Below are 15,716 nucleotides of genomic sequence, written 5' to 3'. Positions count from 1 at the left end.
CTAAGATAGCCATGGAAGCACTGAAAACGTTGCTTCCATTTCCAACATCATACTGCTGCGAAGCGGAGTTTTCTGCAATGATTGCAACGAAAACTAAATTGCGAAATAGACTGGACATAAGGAACCCCCTTCGAGTATCGCTGTCTCCCATCACCCTGCGATGGGACCATCTTATTGCAGAAAAACAAGCCCAGGGCTCCCACTGATTCAGCGATATTGGTGTGTTACAATGATTTTATATGTTCATATGAGGAAAATATGCGCTGTGTGTTTAATATCCAAACGTTACTTAAAATGTTATGATGCTATTGACTTATAAGTGACTTATAATTCAGTGGTCCCCAACCTCCGGGCTGCGAAGAATGCAGCGGTACAGCAGTAGCCAGAATGCATCCAGCACATCTTTAAGAAGCCGAAATAAACAAGCTAATTGATTAAGTGCCACTGGCACGTAAATGTCAGCTCAGATCAGAGGCGATTGCCAATTGCGTCACCTCTGATCTGGGCTGACATCTATGTGCCGGGCAGATCCTAATCAATTAGCTTGTTTATTTTGGCTTTTTTCTTAAAGATGTGCTGGGTGTGTTTCGGTCACCGTTGCACTGCTGCATTCTTCACAGCAGTGTATTGGTCCGCAGCCCGGAGGTTTGGGACCACTGTTATAATTGACTTATAACTACATTCATGCGAGGAAAATATGTGCTGTGTGTTTAATAATAAATTCATTAGATAAACCCATTTAGAAACAAAATTGAGTGTATTAGCCACTGATAAGTGACTTATAGTTGACTTATCACCTATATTCCGGTCGTAATCAACAACCCCCCCCCAGTCGGCCGGTCCGCAAGAATATTGTCAATATTAAACCGGTCCGCGATGCAATAAAGGTTGGGGACCCCTGTTATACATTGATATTGATCTGTGTTAACAGTATGCAAGACAAGTTTTTTCACTATTTTGGTACATGTGACAATCAATTTTCCAAGTGGATAACTTGCATGTAAATAGGCACTAGCAACACACACAAAATGCTGGTGGAACGCAGCAGGCCAGGCTGCATCCATGGGAAGAAGCACAGTTGACATTTCAGGCCGGGACCCTTCGTCAGGACTAACTGAAAGAAGAGATAGTCAGAGATTTGAAAGTGAGAGGGGGAGGGGGAGATCCGAAATGATAGGAGAAGACAGGAGGGGGAGGGATGGAGCTAAGAGCTGGAAAGTTGATTGGCAAAAGGGATACAAGGCTGGAGAAGGGAGAGGATCATGGGACGGGAGGCCTAGGGAGAAAGAAAGGGGGAGGGGAACACCAGAGGAAGATGGAGACCAGGGAAGGAGTGATTGTGTGTGTGTGAGAGAGAGAAAGAGAGAAAATAAGGATAAATAAATAAAGGGGGGGTGAGAACGGCAGGAGGGGCATTAACAGAAGTTGGAGAAGTCAATGTTCATGCCATCAGGTTGGAGGCTACCCAGACGGAATATAAGGTGTTGTTCTTCCAACTTGAGTGTGGCTTCATCTTGACGGTAGAGGAGACCATGGATAGACATATCAGAATGGCAATGGGTTGTGGAATTAAAATGTGTGGCCACTGGGATATCCTGCTTTCTGTGGCAGGCAGCGCGTAGGTATTCAGCAAGACGGTCTCCCAGCCTGCGTTGGCACTAATGAGTCTGGTTAAAGGTATTTAACTGTGATTTCGCTGTTGCTTTACAGGCCTGACCTCTGTTTTCAATTTTCAAGCTTCCATTGCAACCAGATTCTTTTCACTATTGTTTTTCTAAATGCCACATGTTATTAGTTTGTGTGTGCATTGTTACTTAGCAGTTAACAGGCTTATGAGATTTCAGACTGTAAACTAAACTAATTGTTTCACTTGCAGGTTTGCTTTCTGCTTGACATTGTCTATATTTGACCTCAGATACTAAGAATTGACTGCCCAGCTGACAATGGTGAGTATTTTTCTATTTGCTCTTTCAAGGCCAGTGGCAAAACAGGTTGTGATTTGGCTTGTGACACCACAGTATTCCTATCAATATTCGACTTCTCTGGTGATGCCTATATTTTACATCTTGCTTCAGGTCACTAATTTGAAAAGTATAGTCCACCAGATTTCGGGCAATGGCTTAATGTCTTAACTTTGATGTTCATCTTTTTATAAATGTGTGAAATTAACACTTTGTTGTCTAACTTAGTGCAGCACTATCTAGATGGTATGCAGCCTTTTGCGCAGTTGAATAACAAGCCACACCCATGGAACCAGACAATGATATTGCACTGGATATTTTGATAACAAATGTGGTCTGTGTCTTTAAAACAAGATGCCATTTAAATCTGCGAAAGATTGCACTGGAAGGAACAAATGTGATCTACAAAAGAGATGTTGGGGTAAGATCTAGTTTGTGTCTCTACCCTTCATTGTGTTACTTGCAGGAAACCATCTGATATTCTTTATACTGCAATAAGAAACAATAAGTGATAGTGATGTTTAAATTTTGTTTTCAGAAGTTGGTAAAGTTAAAGGTTATTTACTGATCAGTTCAATAAGGGTAATAATTATTGCTTAATCAGCTTTGTAATTTTATGATTAATCTTATTAATATTTGCGTATGTAGACAACTGAAAAACTTGATGTTTTCAGTTTTCAATTTTGAAGTTTTCAAGACACTGTGTGTGTGTGTGTATGTGTATATATATATATATAGATTTGAATAATGAATTTTTAATGTTGCCTTTTGGAATTTTAAGCTTCACTCATCCAGTACCCTCAGCATTGGTGCCAGGTGTCAGGTTTGCCATGCAATTGGATATTACTCCTATTAGTATCCTTATACACTTTTTTAAACATTTGTTGCTTTTAGATGTTACAAGCTAGTACAATAAGTTTTACACTGAACCCAAAGGAAGTTTACATAATGGATCCCGATATGTTTTAAAGGCAAGCATAAATCTGAGTTCCATTAAACCAAATGACCACTTGATGGGATTTCTTAAGAATCAGATAGCAGAAGATTGAAAATCTATTGTAATTTCACTTTTTGCCTTTCAGTCTTTTATTAAAAGGCAACAGAATTTTAACTGTTGTCTTTTTAGTGTTTCATTTGGTTTTGAGCTAATCGTTTTCCTTACTGGATACCTTTTGTAATTTGCATACCCTTTTTTGTAATTTGAATGAAAATTTAAATCATTATATCTTTGGCATTTATGACTGTTATTACATTTTGTGCTTTATTTTGATGAATTAAGTGGAAATGATTACTAAGTGGATTAAGCCTCCCATCTGAATTACTCATGCTTCTGGATTGTTGGAAGATAAAGACCCTGCATCACTAATCGTGTGTATGCATATAATTAAAACCATGCAATGAAGTGACATGGTAGGAGTTCATTTGGTCCATCGTGTCTCTGCTGGTTCTTCTGCAGAGGAATCTAATTGCAATTTTCTATTGTTCTACTGAGCTCTTCATATTGTTTTCTTTCAAATATCTATACAGTTTTCTTGACTTTTCCTTCTAATTCATCTTCTGCCACCTTGCCCAATGTGCACTTCAGAAAACAGTAACTCACAGTACATGGAAAAACAATCCCTCTTGTTTCAGTTCTTCAGACATTCATCTTAGATCTTTGTCCTCTCGTTACTAACTCATCCAAAACAGGAAACAGTTCCTCCTTATTTATTCGCTTATAACTGTTTGATTTTGGACTTCTCTGTTAAAGCATTTTTTTTCCGGTGATCAAGCTATGTGTTTCAGTTGTTGCCATGTAACTGAATTCCCTCATCCCAGGTATCTCATAATTGTGATTCTACGTACAATGGACCAGTATCCTAAAACAAATTGTCAAAGGTTAAATAGGATTTTTTTTTTTTTTCAAGCTATCATTACTACAACATGAATTAGTAAATGTATGCTCTACCATTCAGTATGCTAACTGAATTATGACATTTAATAAGTAAACATTCATACCATAACCATAATTCATCATAACAAATTGTGTACCAAGCATTTTTAATGACTTCAATGACTTCTGCTAAAATAACTAGAATTCAACAAATTTAGGATAACATTAACTTGGGACATTAAAACAGATGTATAATTTTAAAAAGGTAGCTGCATCAGGGTAAATATTTCAAGTACATTTCAGTTAACATTAAAGAAAAGTTGATTTTGTCTTTCAAGGCAAAGGTGAAATGTTCTGAAGTGATGTAATAGGAAATGATTACTGAATTATTTAAGCCTCCTTGTTCTGAATATAGGTGTCTTGCATTCACTATGTCACTATGCTAAGAAAAACAATTTCTGCAGTGTTTATTTCATTTATTTTTTTATTTAAGACCATGCCACCAACTGGAATGGGCTGAATGTATTGCCTATCCCTGAATGAGGTGATGGTGGTGTGTTTCAGGCTTAACGCAGTTTGTGATTTGAGGGATGCTGTTGGCCTAGCCTTAGCAAGGAATTTGAAGATGGTTCACACTGCAGCCTTTGTGTGTGGTGTTCGGCAGAATGAATACAGTCGTTGCTCGGTATCCGCAGAGGATTGGTTCCAGGACACCCCCCCCCGTGGATACCAAAATCCGCGGATGCTCAAGTCCCTTATATAAAATGGCGTATTATTTGCATATAACCTACGCACATCCTTCCATATACTTTAAATCATCTCTAGATTAGTTATAATACCTAACACAATGTAAATGCTATGTAAATAGTTGTTATGCTGTATTGTTTAGGGAATAATGACCAAAAAAATGTCCGTACATGTTCAGTACAGACACAACCATCGTAGCTCTTCTGGGAACGCTGATGCTGCCTTGGCATCAGCCGATGCCGATTCTCCTGTGATCCTTAAGTTCTTGAGGCTGTAGCGCTTTACATAGCTAGCCAGCCATCCCTTACCAGCCTTAAACTCCTTCCTCTCACTCACAACACAAGTAGCGAATGAATGAGACACGAGGTGAACAAAGCTCAAACAACGAGTGCTGGAGAGAGACTGAGGATCTGTGAAATGGCGGGAGGCTACAGCAGGGTATGCCTACACATCACTTCATTTGCGTAGATTCAGCGTAGTGCTCGGCGTGCGGCAAATTCAAGTTTTGCTTTTTGGAATTTTTTTTGAATGTTTTCGATCCGTGGATATGGAGGGCCGACTGTACTTACAGTAGTTGATGGAGGTGCCACCCAAGTGACCTACTCTGTAAAGAGTTTTGAGAGTTGTTGGAGCTGCATTCGTCCAGAGATGTGGAGAATGTACCATCATCCTCCAGTCTTGTGCCTTGCAGACAGAAAGGCTTGGTGCTGCAGGGAGTTTTGTCTGTGCTAGTCCAGTTTCTGGCCTTTGAAAATCCAGGATTTTGATGCCTGGGAATTCAGCAGTGATAATGGCATTAAATGTCAAGAGTGGATGGTTGGACTTGATACGAATAGTTGTGGCTTAGCATTACAGTGGTGCAGGTATTACTTCTTGCTCATCTTTGCTTGCCAAATAAATACATTACTACACACACACACACACACACACACACACACACACACACACACACACACACACAAGCTTGTAGACAGTGTGAAAGGGAGGATAGGCAGGTGATAGAGAAGGAATGCGCTCAGACTGTTGGTATGAAATGTGCCTATTTTAATGCAAGAAGCATCATGAACAAAGAGAATGAGCGTGGATCAGTACTTGAAACTATGATGTTGTGGCCATTACAGAGATTTGAATGGCTCAGGGGCAAGAATGGAGTGCCAGGCTTTAGATGTTTCAGAAAGGACAGGGAGGGAGGCAAAAGCGATGGGAGCGTGCACTGCTGATCAGAGATAATGTCACAGCTGCAGAAAAGGAGGAAGTCATGCAAGGATTGTCTACGGAGTCTCTATGTGTGGAAGTTAGGGACAGGAAGGGGTCAATAACTCTACTGGGTGTTTTTTATAGACCACCCAATAGTAACAGGGACATTGAGGAGCAGATAGGGAGACAGACTCTGGAAAGGTGTAATAATAACAGGGTTGTCATGCTGGGAGATTTTAGTTTCCCAAATGTCAATTGGCATCTTCCTGGAGTGAGGGGTTGAGATGGGGTGATGTTTGTTAGGTGTGTTCAGGAAGGTTTCCTGACACAGCATGTAGTTAAGCCTACAAGATGAGAGGCTGTACCTGATCTGGTATTGGGAAATGAACGTGGTCATGTGTCAGGTCTCATGGCAGAAATGTGGCAAATGTTCAGGGGATATTTGCATACGGTTCTGCACAGGTAAGTTCCAATGAGACAGTGAAAGGATAGTAGGGTACAGGAACCATGGTGTACAAAGGCTGTTGTAAATCTAGTCAAGAAGAAAAGAAGAGCTTACAAAAGGTTCAAATAACTAGGTAATGTTAGAGATCTGGAAGATTATAAGGCTAGCAGGAAGGAGCTTAAGACTGGAATTAGGAGAGCCAGAAGAGACCATGAGAAGGCCTTGGCGGACAGGGTTAAGGAAAACCCCAAGCATTCTACAAGTATGTGAAGAGCAAGAGGATAGGACCAATCAAGTGTGACAGTGGAAAGCATACATGGAACCGAAGGAGATAGCAGAGGTGCTCAATGGGAACTTTGCTTCAGTATTCACTACAGAAAAGGATCTTGGCGATTGTAGAGATGACTTACAGTGGACTGAAAAGCTTGAGCATGTAGATATTACGAAAGAGGATGTGCTGGAGCTTTTGGAAAGTATCATGTTCGATAAGTCACCGGAACCGGATGAGATAAACTCCAGGCTACTGTGGGGGGCAAAGGAAGAGATTGCTGAGCTTCTGGTGATGATCTTTGCATCATCAATAGGGGTGGGAGAGGTTCCAGAGGATTGGAGGGTTGCAGATGTTGTTCCATTATTCAAGAAAGGGAGTAGAGATAGCCCAGGAAACTATAGACCAGTGAGTCTTACTTCAGTGGTTGGTAAGTGATGGAGAAGAACCTGAGAGGCAGAATTTATGAACATTTAGAGAGGCATGATATGATTAGGAATAGTCAGCATGGCTTTGTGAAAGGTAGGTCATGTCTTATGAGCCTGATTGAATTTTTTCAGGATGTGACTAAACGCATTGATGAAGGTAGAGCAGTAGATGTAGTATGTATGGATTTCAGCAAGGCATTTGACAAGGTACCCCATGCAAGGCTTATTGAGAAAGTAAGGAGGCATGGGATCCAAGGGGACATTGCTTTGTGGATCCAGAACTGGCTCGCCCACAGATGGCAAAGAGTGGTTGGAGACGGGTCATACTCTGCTGGAGGTTGGTGACCATTGGTGTGCCTCAGGGATCTGTTCTGGGACCCTTACTCTTTGTGATTTTTATAAGTGACCTGGATGAGTAAGCGGAAAGATGGGTTAGTTAATTTGTTGATGACACAGAGGTTGGGGGTGTTACGGATATTGTAGAGGGCTGTCAGAGGTTACAGCGGGACATTGATAGGATTCAAAACTGGACTGAGATGTGGCAGATGGAGTTCAACCCAGATAAGTGTGAGGTGGTTCATTTTCGTAGGTCAAATATGATGGCAGAATGTAATTTTAATGGTAAGACTCTTGGCAGTGTGGAGGATCAGAGGGATCTTGGAGTCAGAGGACACTCAAAGCTGCTGCACAGGTTGACTCTGTGGTTAAGAAGGCATACGGTGAATTGGCCTTCATCAATCGTGGGATTGAGTTTAAGAGCTGAGAAGTAATGTTGCAGCTATGTAGGACCCTGGTCATACCTCACTTGGAGTACTGTGCTCAGTTCTGGTCGCCTCACTACTGGAAGGATGTGGAAACCATAGAAAGAGTGCAGAGGAGATTTACAAGGATGTTGCCTGAATTGGGGAGCATCTCTTATGAGAATAGGTTGAACTCGGTCTTTTTCCTTGGAGCGACGGTGACCTGATAGAGGTGTATAAGATGATGAGAGGTATTGTTTGTGTGGATAATCAGAGGCTTTTCTCAGGGCTGAAATGGCTGGCATGAGAGGAGACAGTTTTAAGGTGCTTGGAAGTAGGTACAGGTAAGTGTTTTACGCAGAGTGTGGTGAGTGTGTGGAATGGCCTGCCTGTGAAGGTGGTGGAGGCAGATACGATAGGGTCTTTTAAGAGACTCCTGGACAGGTACATGGAGCTCAGAAAAATAGAGGACTATGGGTAACCCTACGTAATTTCTAAGTTAAGGACATGTTCGACACAGTTTTGTGGGCGGAAGGACTTGTATTGTGCTATAGGTTTTCTATGTTTCTAAATTCAAAAAATGTATGTGAACCTCTGGGGTATTGCCTTCTACAAAAGCTTTTTCGAGTCAGGTGCTCCAATCAATGAGATGAGATTGGAGCTGTGAGTTGTAGAGGTGCTTGCCCTATTAAAGAGAAACAGAGTTAGGTTACTGACAGAGCCTGCTGTTCTCAAGAAAGATGTGTTATGTGCACCATAGCTCGATCAAAACAACTTTCAGAGGACATGAGAAGAAGGATTGTAGAGGTGCGTGAAGCTGGAAAAGACTACAAAACCATTTCTAAGGACCTGAGTATTCACGAGACTACGCAAAGAGAAATTGTCTACAAATGGAGGCAATTCAGTATTGTTGCTACTCTCCCTAGAAGTGGGTGTCCTGCAAAGATCACACAAAGAACGCAACATGCAATACTGAAGGAGGTAAAAAGAACCCAAGGGTAACAGCAAAAGACCTGCAGAAATCTCTAGAACTTGCTGAAGTCTGTGTTCACGCATCCACTTTAAGAAAAACACCGAACAAGAATGGTGTTCATGGAAGGACACCAGAGAGGAAACCACTGCTCTCCAAAAAAAAAAAAATCCTTGCTGCAGGTTTGCAAAAAAACAGCCTGGACATTCCACAATGTTTCTGGGACAATGTTTTGTGGACAGATGAGATAAAAGTTGAACTTGCTGGCAGAAGTACACATGTCTATGTTTTTACACCAACACAAAACCTCATCCCAATTGTTAAGTGTGGTGGAAGGAGCATCATGGTTTGGGGCTGCTTTGCTGCCTCAGGGCCTGTACAGCTTGCAATCATTTAGGGAACAATGAATTCAATATTATATCAAAGACATTTTGCAGGAGTACTGGTCCATTACCTGAAGCTTAATAGAAGTTGAATGATGCAACAAGACAATGATCTGAAACATGAATAAATCAACAACAGAATGGGTTTAAAAAAGAAGAAAATCCATTTTTGGAATAGCCAACTGAGAGTCCAGACCTTTGTAGTTGAGATGCTGTGGCATGACCTGAAGTGGGCTGCTCATGCAAGGTATCCCAGAAATATTGACGAACTGAAACAGTTTAGTATGGAGGAATGGTCTAAAATTCCTTATTGCTGTTGTTCAAGTCTGATCAGTCGCTACAGGAAATGTTTGGTTGAGGTTATTGCTGCTTAAGGAGGTTCTACCAGTTATTAAATATAAGGGTTCACATACTTTTTCCAGCCTAGATGGTGAATGATTAAGCAATATGTTCAATAAAGACATGAAAAATACAATTGTTGTGTGTAATTAGTTCAGGCAGGTTGTGATTTAGATGAAGATATGACCATTTGAGTAATTATGTAGAAAACCAGAGGGTAATTACAAAGCGTTCACAAACTTTATCTTGCAACTATACATTCCTTTGTCCCATGAGTTTATATAGGAATTGGCCACTTTAATTTTTGTAGTATAACCATAGGTTAATAATTTGAATAATTGTGAACAAAAAGGGTATTATACACAAAATGCTGGAGGAACTCAGCAGGCCAGGCAGCATCTGTGGAAAAGAGTATAGTTAATGTTTCAGGCGGAAACCCCTTCTGCAGGACTGGAGGAAAAATGGCTGAGGAGTAGATTTAAAAATATGGGGGAGGGGAGAAAGAAATACAAGGTGATAGGTGAAACCTGAAGGGGAAGGGATGAAGTAAAGAACTGCAAAGTTGATTGGTGAAAGAGACAGAAGGCCACGGAAGAAAGAAAAGGGGGGAGGAGCACCAGAGGGAGGCGATGGGCAGGCAAGGAGATGAGGTAAGAGAGGGAAAGGGGATGGGAAATGGTGATGGGGTGGGGGGCATTTCCGGAAATGCGAGAAATCGATGTTCATGCCATCAAGTTGGAGGCTACCCAAATGTTGTTTCTCCAACCTAAGTGTAGCCTCATCATGACAGTGGAGGAGGTCATGCATGGACATATAGGAATGGGAATGTGAAGTAAAATTAAAATGGGTTGCCACTGGGAGATCCTGCTTTTTCTGGCAGATAAAGCATAGGTGCTCAGTGAAACGGTCTCCCAATCTATGACGGGTCTCACCGATATACAGGAAGCCACACCGGGAGCACCAGACACAGCAAATGACCCCAACAAACTCACAGGTGAAGTGTTGTCTCACCTGGAAGAACTGATAAGGGCCCTGAATAGTATTAAGGGAGAAGGTGATGGAGCAGTTGTGGCACTTGTTCTGCTTGCAAGGGTAAGTGCCAGGAGGGAGATCGGTGGAGAGAGACGAATGCACAAGGGAATCGTGTAGGGAACGATCCCTGCGTAAAGCAGAAAGTCGGGGGGAGCATATGTGCTTGGTGGCGGCATCCCGCTGGAGATGGTGGAAGTTTTGGAGAATTACGTGCTGGACGCGGAGGCTGGAGAGGTGGTAGGTAAGGATAAGAGGGACTCTTTCCTTGGTGGGGTGATGGGAGGATGGGACAAGAGCAACCATCCGTGAAATGGAAGAGATGTGGTTGAGGACACCAATGATCGTGGAGGAAGGGAAGCCCCTTTCTTTGAAAAAGGAGGACATCTCCTTCATTCTAGAATGAGAAGCCTCATCCTGAGAGCAGATGTGGCAAAGAATGAGGAATTGGGAGAAGGGGATGGAGTTTTTACAAGTAACAGGGTGGGAAGATGTATAGTCCAGGTAGCTGTGGGAGTCCATAAGACCATAAGACAAAGGAGCAGAAGTAGGCCATTCGGCCCATCGAGTCTGCTCTGCCATTTTATCATGAGCTGATCCATTTTCTCCTATTTAGTCCCTTCTCACCATAACCTTTGATGCCCTGGCTACTCAGATACCTATCAATCTCTGCCTTAAATACACCCAATGACTTGGCCTCCACTGCTGCCCATGGCAACAAATTCCATAGATTCACCACCCTCCGACTAAAAAGATTTCTTCGCATTTCTGTTCTGAATGGGTGCCCTTCAATCCTTAAGTCATGCTCTCTCATACTAGACTCCCCCATCATGGGAAACAACTTTGCCACATCCACTCTGTCCATGCCTTTTAACATTCAAAATGTTTCTATGAGGTCTCCCCTCATTCTTCTAAACTCCAAGGAATACAGTCTAAGATCGGACAAACGTTCCTCATATGTTAACCCTCTCATTCCTGGAATCATTCTAGTGAATCTTCTCTGTACCCTCTCCAATGTCAGCACATCCTTTCTTAAATAGGGAGACCAAAACCGCCCACAGTACTCCAAGTGAGGTCTCACCAGCGCTTTATAGAACCTCAACGTCACATCCCTGCTCCTATACTCTATTCCTCTAGAAATGAATGCCAACATTGCATTCGCCGTCTTCATTACTGACTCACCCTGGAGGTTAACTTTAAGGGTATCCTGTACGAGGACTCCCAAGTCCCGTTGTGCTGCCTGGCCTCGTTCACCAGCAACTTTTATGTGCGTTGCTTGAATTTCCAGCATCTGCAGAATTCCTGTTGTTTGCTTTTACTCCTGCTATTTCTTAGCTCAACCCATAAAGATTCTGCACCTTCCGATCCTACATCACCTCTTTCTAATGATTTAATATCATTTCTTACCAATAAAGCCACGCCTCCCCCTCTGCCTACCTTCCTATCCTTCCGATACACCATGTATCCTTGGACGTTCAGCTCCCAGAGACATGCATCCTTTAGCCAGGTCTCAGTGATGGCCACAATATCATACCTGCCAATCTGTAGCTGTACAACAAGATCATCCACCTTATTCCTTATGCTGCGTGCATTTAAGTACAACACCTTAAGACCAGTATTTGATACTTTTTGCTTTGAGTCCGTGGGTTTATAATAGATATCAGTGAATACGCTGTCTTCAGAGATAGAGACAGTGAGACTGAGAAAGGGGAGGGGGGTGTCGGAAATAGACCAGGTAAATTTGAGGGCAGGGTGGAAGTTGGAGGCAAAGTGGATGAAGTTGACAAGTTCAGCAAGGGTTGCAGGAAGTAGCACCAATGCAGTCGTTGATGTAGCATAGGAAACGTGCAGGATGGTCACCAATGTAAGCTTGGAACATAGACTGTTCCATGTAGCTGACAAACAGGCGGGCATAGCTGGGCCCCATACAAGTGTATTTTGTGTGTGTTGCACAGAATCCAGCATCTGCAGGTTTTCTCTTGTTTGAAAAAGGGTATTACCTTTCATTGTACTGCGTTTCGTCCTTAACACCATATTGGCCTTGATGATAATACATGACAGGTACTTCAAAATAATCTTAAAACTCAGAGATTACATTAAGCAAAAGTAATTTCTGAAGTTAGTTGATTGAGAAGTAACCTAATTAGTATTTTAAAAAATATAAATAGGTTTGTTTGTGTCAAATAGACTTAAATTATTTCTCATGAAAAGAAAATATGATTTTAAATTGTAGCTAAAGCATGGAATCATAGAAAAATACAGCACCCAAACAGGCCACTTGGCCCATCTAGTCCATGCTGAGCCATGTAAACTGCCTACTCCCATCAACCTGCACTGGGACCATAGCTCTCCATACCCCTACCATCCATGAATTTATGCAAACTTCTCTTAAATGTTGCAGTCGAGCTCGCGTGCATCACTTATGCTGGCAGCTCATTCCACACTTTCATGTGTGAAGAAGTTTTGCCTCGTGTTCCCCTTAAAAGTTTTCATCTTTCACCCTTAACCCATGACCTCATGTTGTAGTCTCACCCAACCTCAGTGGAAAAGGCCTGTTTGCATTTACCCTATCTATACTCATAATTTTATATACCTCTGTCAAATGTCCCCTCAATCTTCTATGTTTCAAGGAATAAAGTGCTAATCTATTCAACCTTTACTTATCACTCAGGTCCGCCAGTGTTAGGAACATCCTTGTAAATTTTCTCTGTACTCTTCCAAATTTATTTACATCTTCGCTGTAAGTAGGTGACCAAAACTGCACACAGTGCTCCAAATCAGGCATCACCAATGTCTTGTACCATATCAGCATAACATCCTATCTCCTGTACTCAGTAATTTGATTTATGAAGGTCAATGTGCCAAAAGCTTTCTTTAGAGCACTATCAACCTGTGACACCACATTCAATGTATTATGGACCTATATTCCCTTTGTTCTACCACCACTCACTGTATGAGTCCTATTCTGGTTGGTCCTAACAAAGTGCAACACTTCGTACTTGTCTACATTAAATTCCATCTGCCACTTTTCAGCCCATTTTTCCAGATGATAGATCCACTGCAACCCATGATAGTCTTCTTTGCTGTCCACTACAGCCCCCATTCTTCGTGTTATCCTCAAATTTGCTGAGCCAGTTAACCATGTTATCATCCAGATCACTGACATAGATGTCAAACAACAATGGACCCATTACCGATCCCTGTGGCACTCCACTCATCACAGGCTTCCAATCACAGCTGCAACCATCTACTACCCCTCTCTGGCTTTTCCCACGAAGCCAATGTCTAATCCAGTTTATGCCTCATCTTGAATGCTGAGCGACTGGCCCTTCTGACCAACCTCCCATGCGGACCTTGTCAAATGCCTTGCTGAAGTTCATGTGGACACCATTCATTGCCTTCCCTTCATTAAGTTTCCTGGTATCTTCCTTAGAAAAACTTTCTAGGATTGGCTAGACATGACTGACAAAGCATGAAGCCATGCTGACTATCCTTAATCAGGCCATATCTATCCAAATACTCATATACCTGGTCCTTTGGAATATCATCCAGTAACTTTCCCGCTACTGATGTCAGGCTCACCAGCCTATAAGTTCCTTTTTTTTTTAAAGAGACTTTTATAAACAGCGGAACAACAGTGGCTATCCTCCAATTTCTCACCTATCACTAAGGATCATTTAAATAACTCTGCTAGGGTCTCTGCAATTTCTGTACTTGCCTCCCGCAGAGTCTAGAGGAACACCTTATCAACTCTGGGGATTTATCCACCCTGATTTGCCTCAGGTCAGCAAAAGTCGCCTCCTCTGTAATCTGTATAGAGTCTATGAAGTTGATGTCATTTTGCCTTACTTCTATAGACTCCCAGCCGGCTGGTGGCGTAGTGGCATCAGCGCCAAACTTCGGAGCGAAGGCTCCCAAGTTCGAATCCAGCCAGCTCCCTTGCACGCTTTCCACCTGTGCTGGGTTGAGCGTCGAGTTAACAACTCGACCTTGTAAAATAAGAAAGCCTGCTAAAAAAAAAAAAATGCCGTCATGATGGCGTCCCGATGACTCCACTCAGAGCTAAGGGCTTTCTTCTTCTATAGACTCTGTGTCCGTCTTCTGATTAAATACAGATACAAAAAAAGCAATCCTCTTGCTTTTAATATATCTGTAGAATCCCTTAGGATTCTCCTTCACTTAGGTCTACTACGGCGACCTCATGCCTTAATTTAGCTCTCCTGATTTCTTTCTTAAGTGTTCGCTTGCATTTCTTGTACTCCATAAGCACCTGATTTGTTCCTACCTGCCTATCCCTGCAGTTTACCACCTTTTTTTTCCTCTTAACCAGTGCTTCAATAGTTTTTGAAAACCAAGGTTCCCTAAACCTGTTGTTTCTACCTTTTGTTCTGACAGGCACACATAAGCTTTGTACTTTGCAAAATTTTATTTTTGAAGGCCTGCAATTTACTAAGTATATCTTTACCAGAGAAAAGCCTGTTCCAGTCCACACTTGCCAGATCCTTTCTGCTACCATCAAAATTGGCCTTTCTCCCATTCAGCTCAACCTGCCAGACCTGTCTTTTTGCCTATTTACTTTGAAAATAATGACACTCTGATCACTAGATGCAAGATGTTCACCTACACAAACTTTTCTCACCTGCCTTGTCTCATTGCCTAATAGCAGATCAAGTTTTGCACACACTTCTGTTGGGACTTCTGCATACTGATTAAGGAAGCTTTCCTAAACACATTTGACAAACTCTGTCCCATCTAGTTCTTTTACGGTACGGGAATCAGTATGTGGAAAGTTAAAATCACCTTTATAACAACATTATGTTTCTTGCAACAGTCTCTGCGATCGCTCTACAAATTTGATCCTCTAGATCACTTGGCTGTTGGGTGGTCTGTAATATAGCCCCATTAGCATAGTCATGCCTTTCTTATTACTCAGTTCCACCCATAATGCCTCACTAGATGAGTTCTCCAGTCTGTCCTGACAGAGCACTGCCGTGACATTTTCCTTGACTAGTAACGCCACCCCTCTTCTTTTAATCCTTCCCACTCTGTCACGTCTAAAACAATAGAACCCTGGAATACTGAACTGCCAGTCCTACCTCTCTAGTAAACAAGTCTCACTAATGGCTACAATATCATAATTCCAGGTGTTGATCCATGCCCTGAGCTCATCTGTCTCCTTGCATTGAAATATATGCAGCCCACGACTTTAGTGCCACGATGCTCAAACTTTTGATTCCTGACTTTGTGGAGGCAAATGTTGTTAAGAGCTCAGACAATCTCTCCACTATCTGTTTTGGGACTCTGGTTTAAATGCCCTTCTCATCCTTACCGTTTAG

The 15,716-nt window shown here is 42.0% G+C and overlaps 1 protein-coding gene across 9 annotated transcripts in view; it reads left to right on the top strand.

The window, feature by feature from the left end:
* The window catches only part of tbpl1 (TBP-like 1), a 91,096-nt gene that overhangs the window by 58,728 nt on the left and 16,652 nt on the right, over positions 1 to 15,716 (top strand). For 8 of the 9 annotated variants that reach the window (XM_072249738.1, XM_072249702.1, XM_072249719.1 and 5 more), the window contains 2 exons: positions 1,877 to 1,946; positions 2,190 to 2,382. In XM_072249738.1, coding sequence (XP_072105839.1) covers positions 2,248 to 2,382 — 135 coding nt within the window. In that variant the 5' untranslated portion in view covers positions 1,877 to 1,946; positions 2,190 to 2,247. The remainder of the gene's footprint in view (positions 1 to 1,876; positions 1,947 to 2,189; positions 2,383 to 15,716) is intronic. The other variant, XM_072249747.1, reaches the window with a different exon arrangement.

This window comes from Mobula birostris, chromosome 2, assembly GCF_030028105.1.
Source record: "Mobula birostris isolate sMobBir1 chromosome 2, sMobBir1.hap1, whole genome shotgun sequence".
NCBI classification, from domain to species: Eukaryota; Metazoa; Chordata; class Chondrichthyes; order Myliobatiformes; family Myliobatidae; genus Mobula; species Mobula birostris.
The sequence above is the reverse complement of the archived record's forward strand: the minus strand, read 5'-3'. Positions and strand labels throughout refer to the sequence as shown.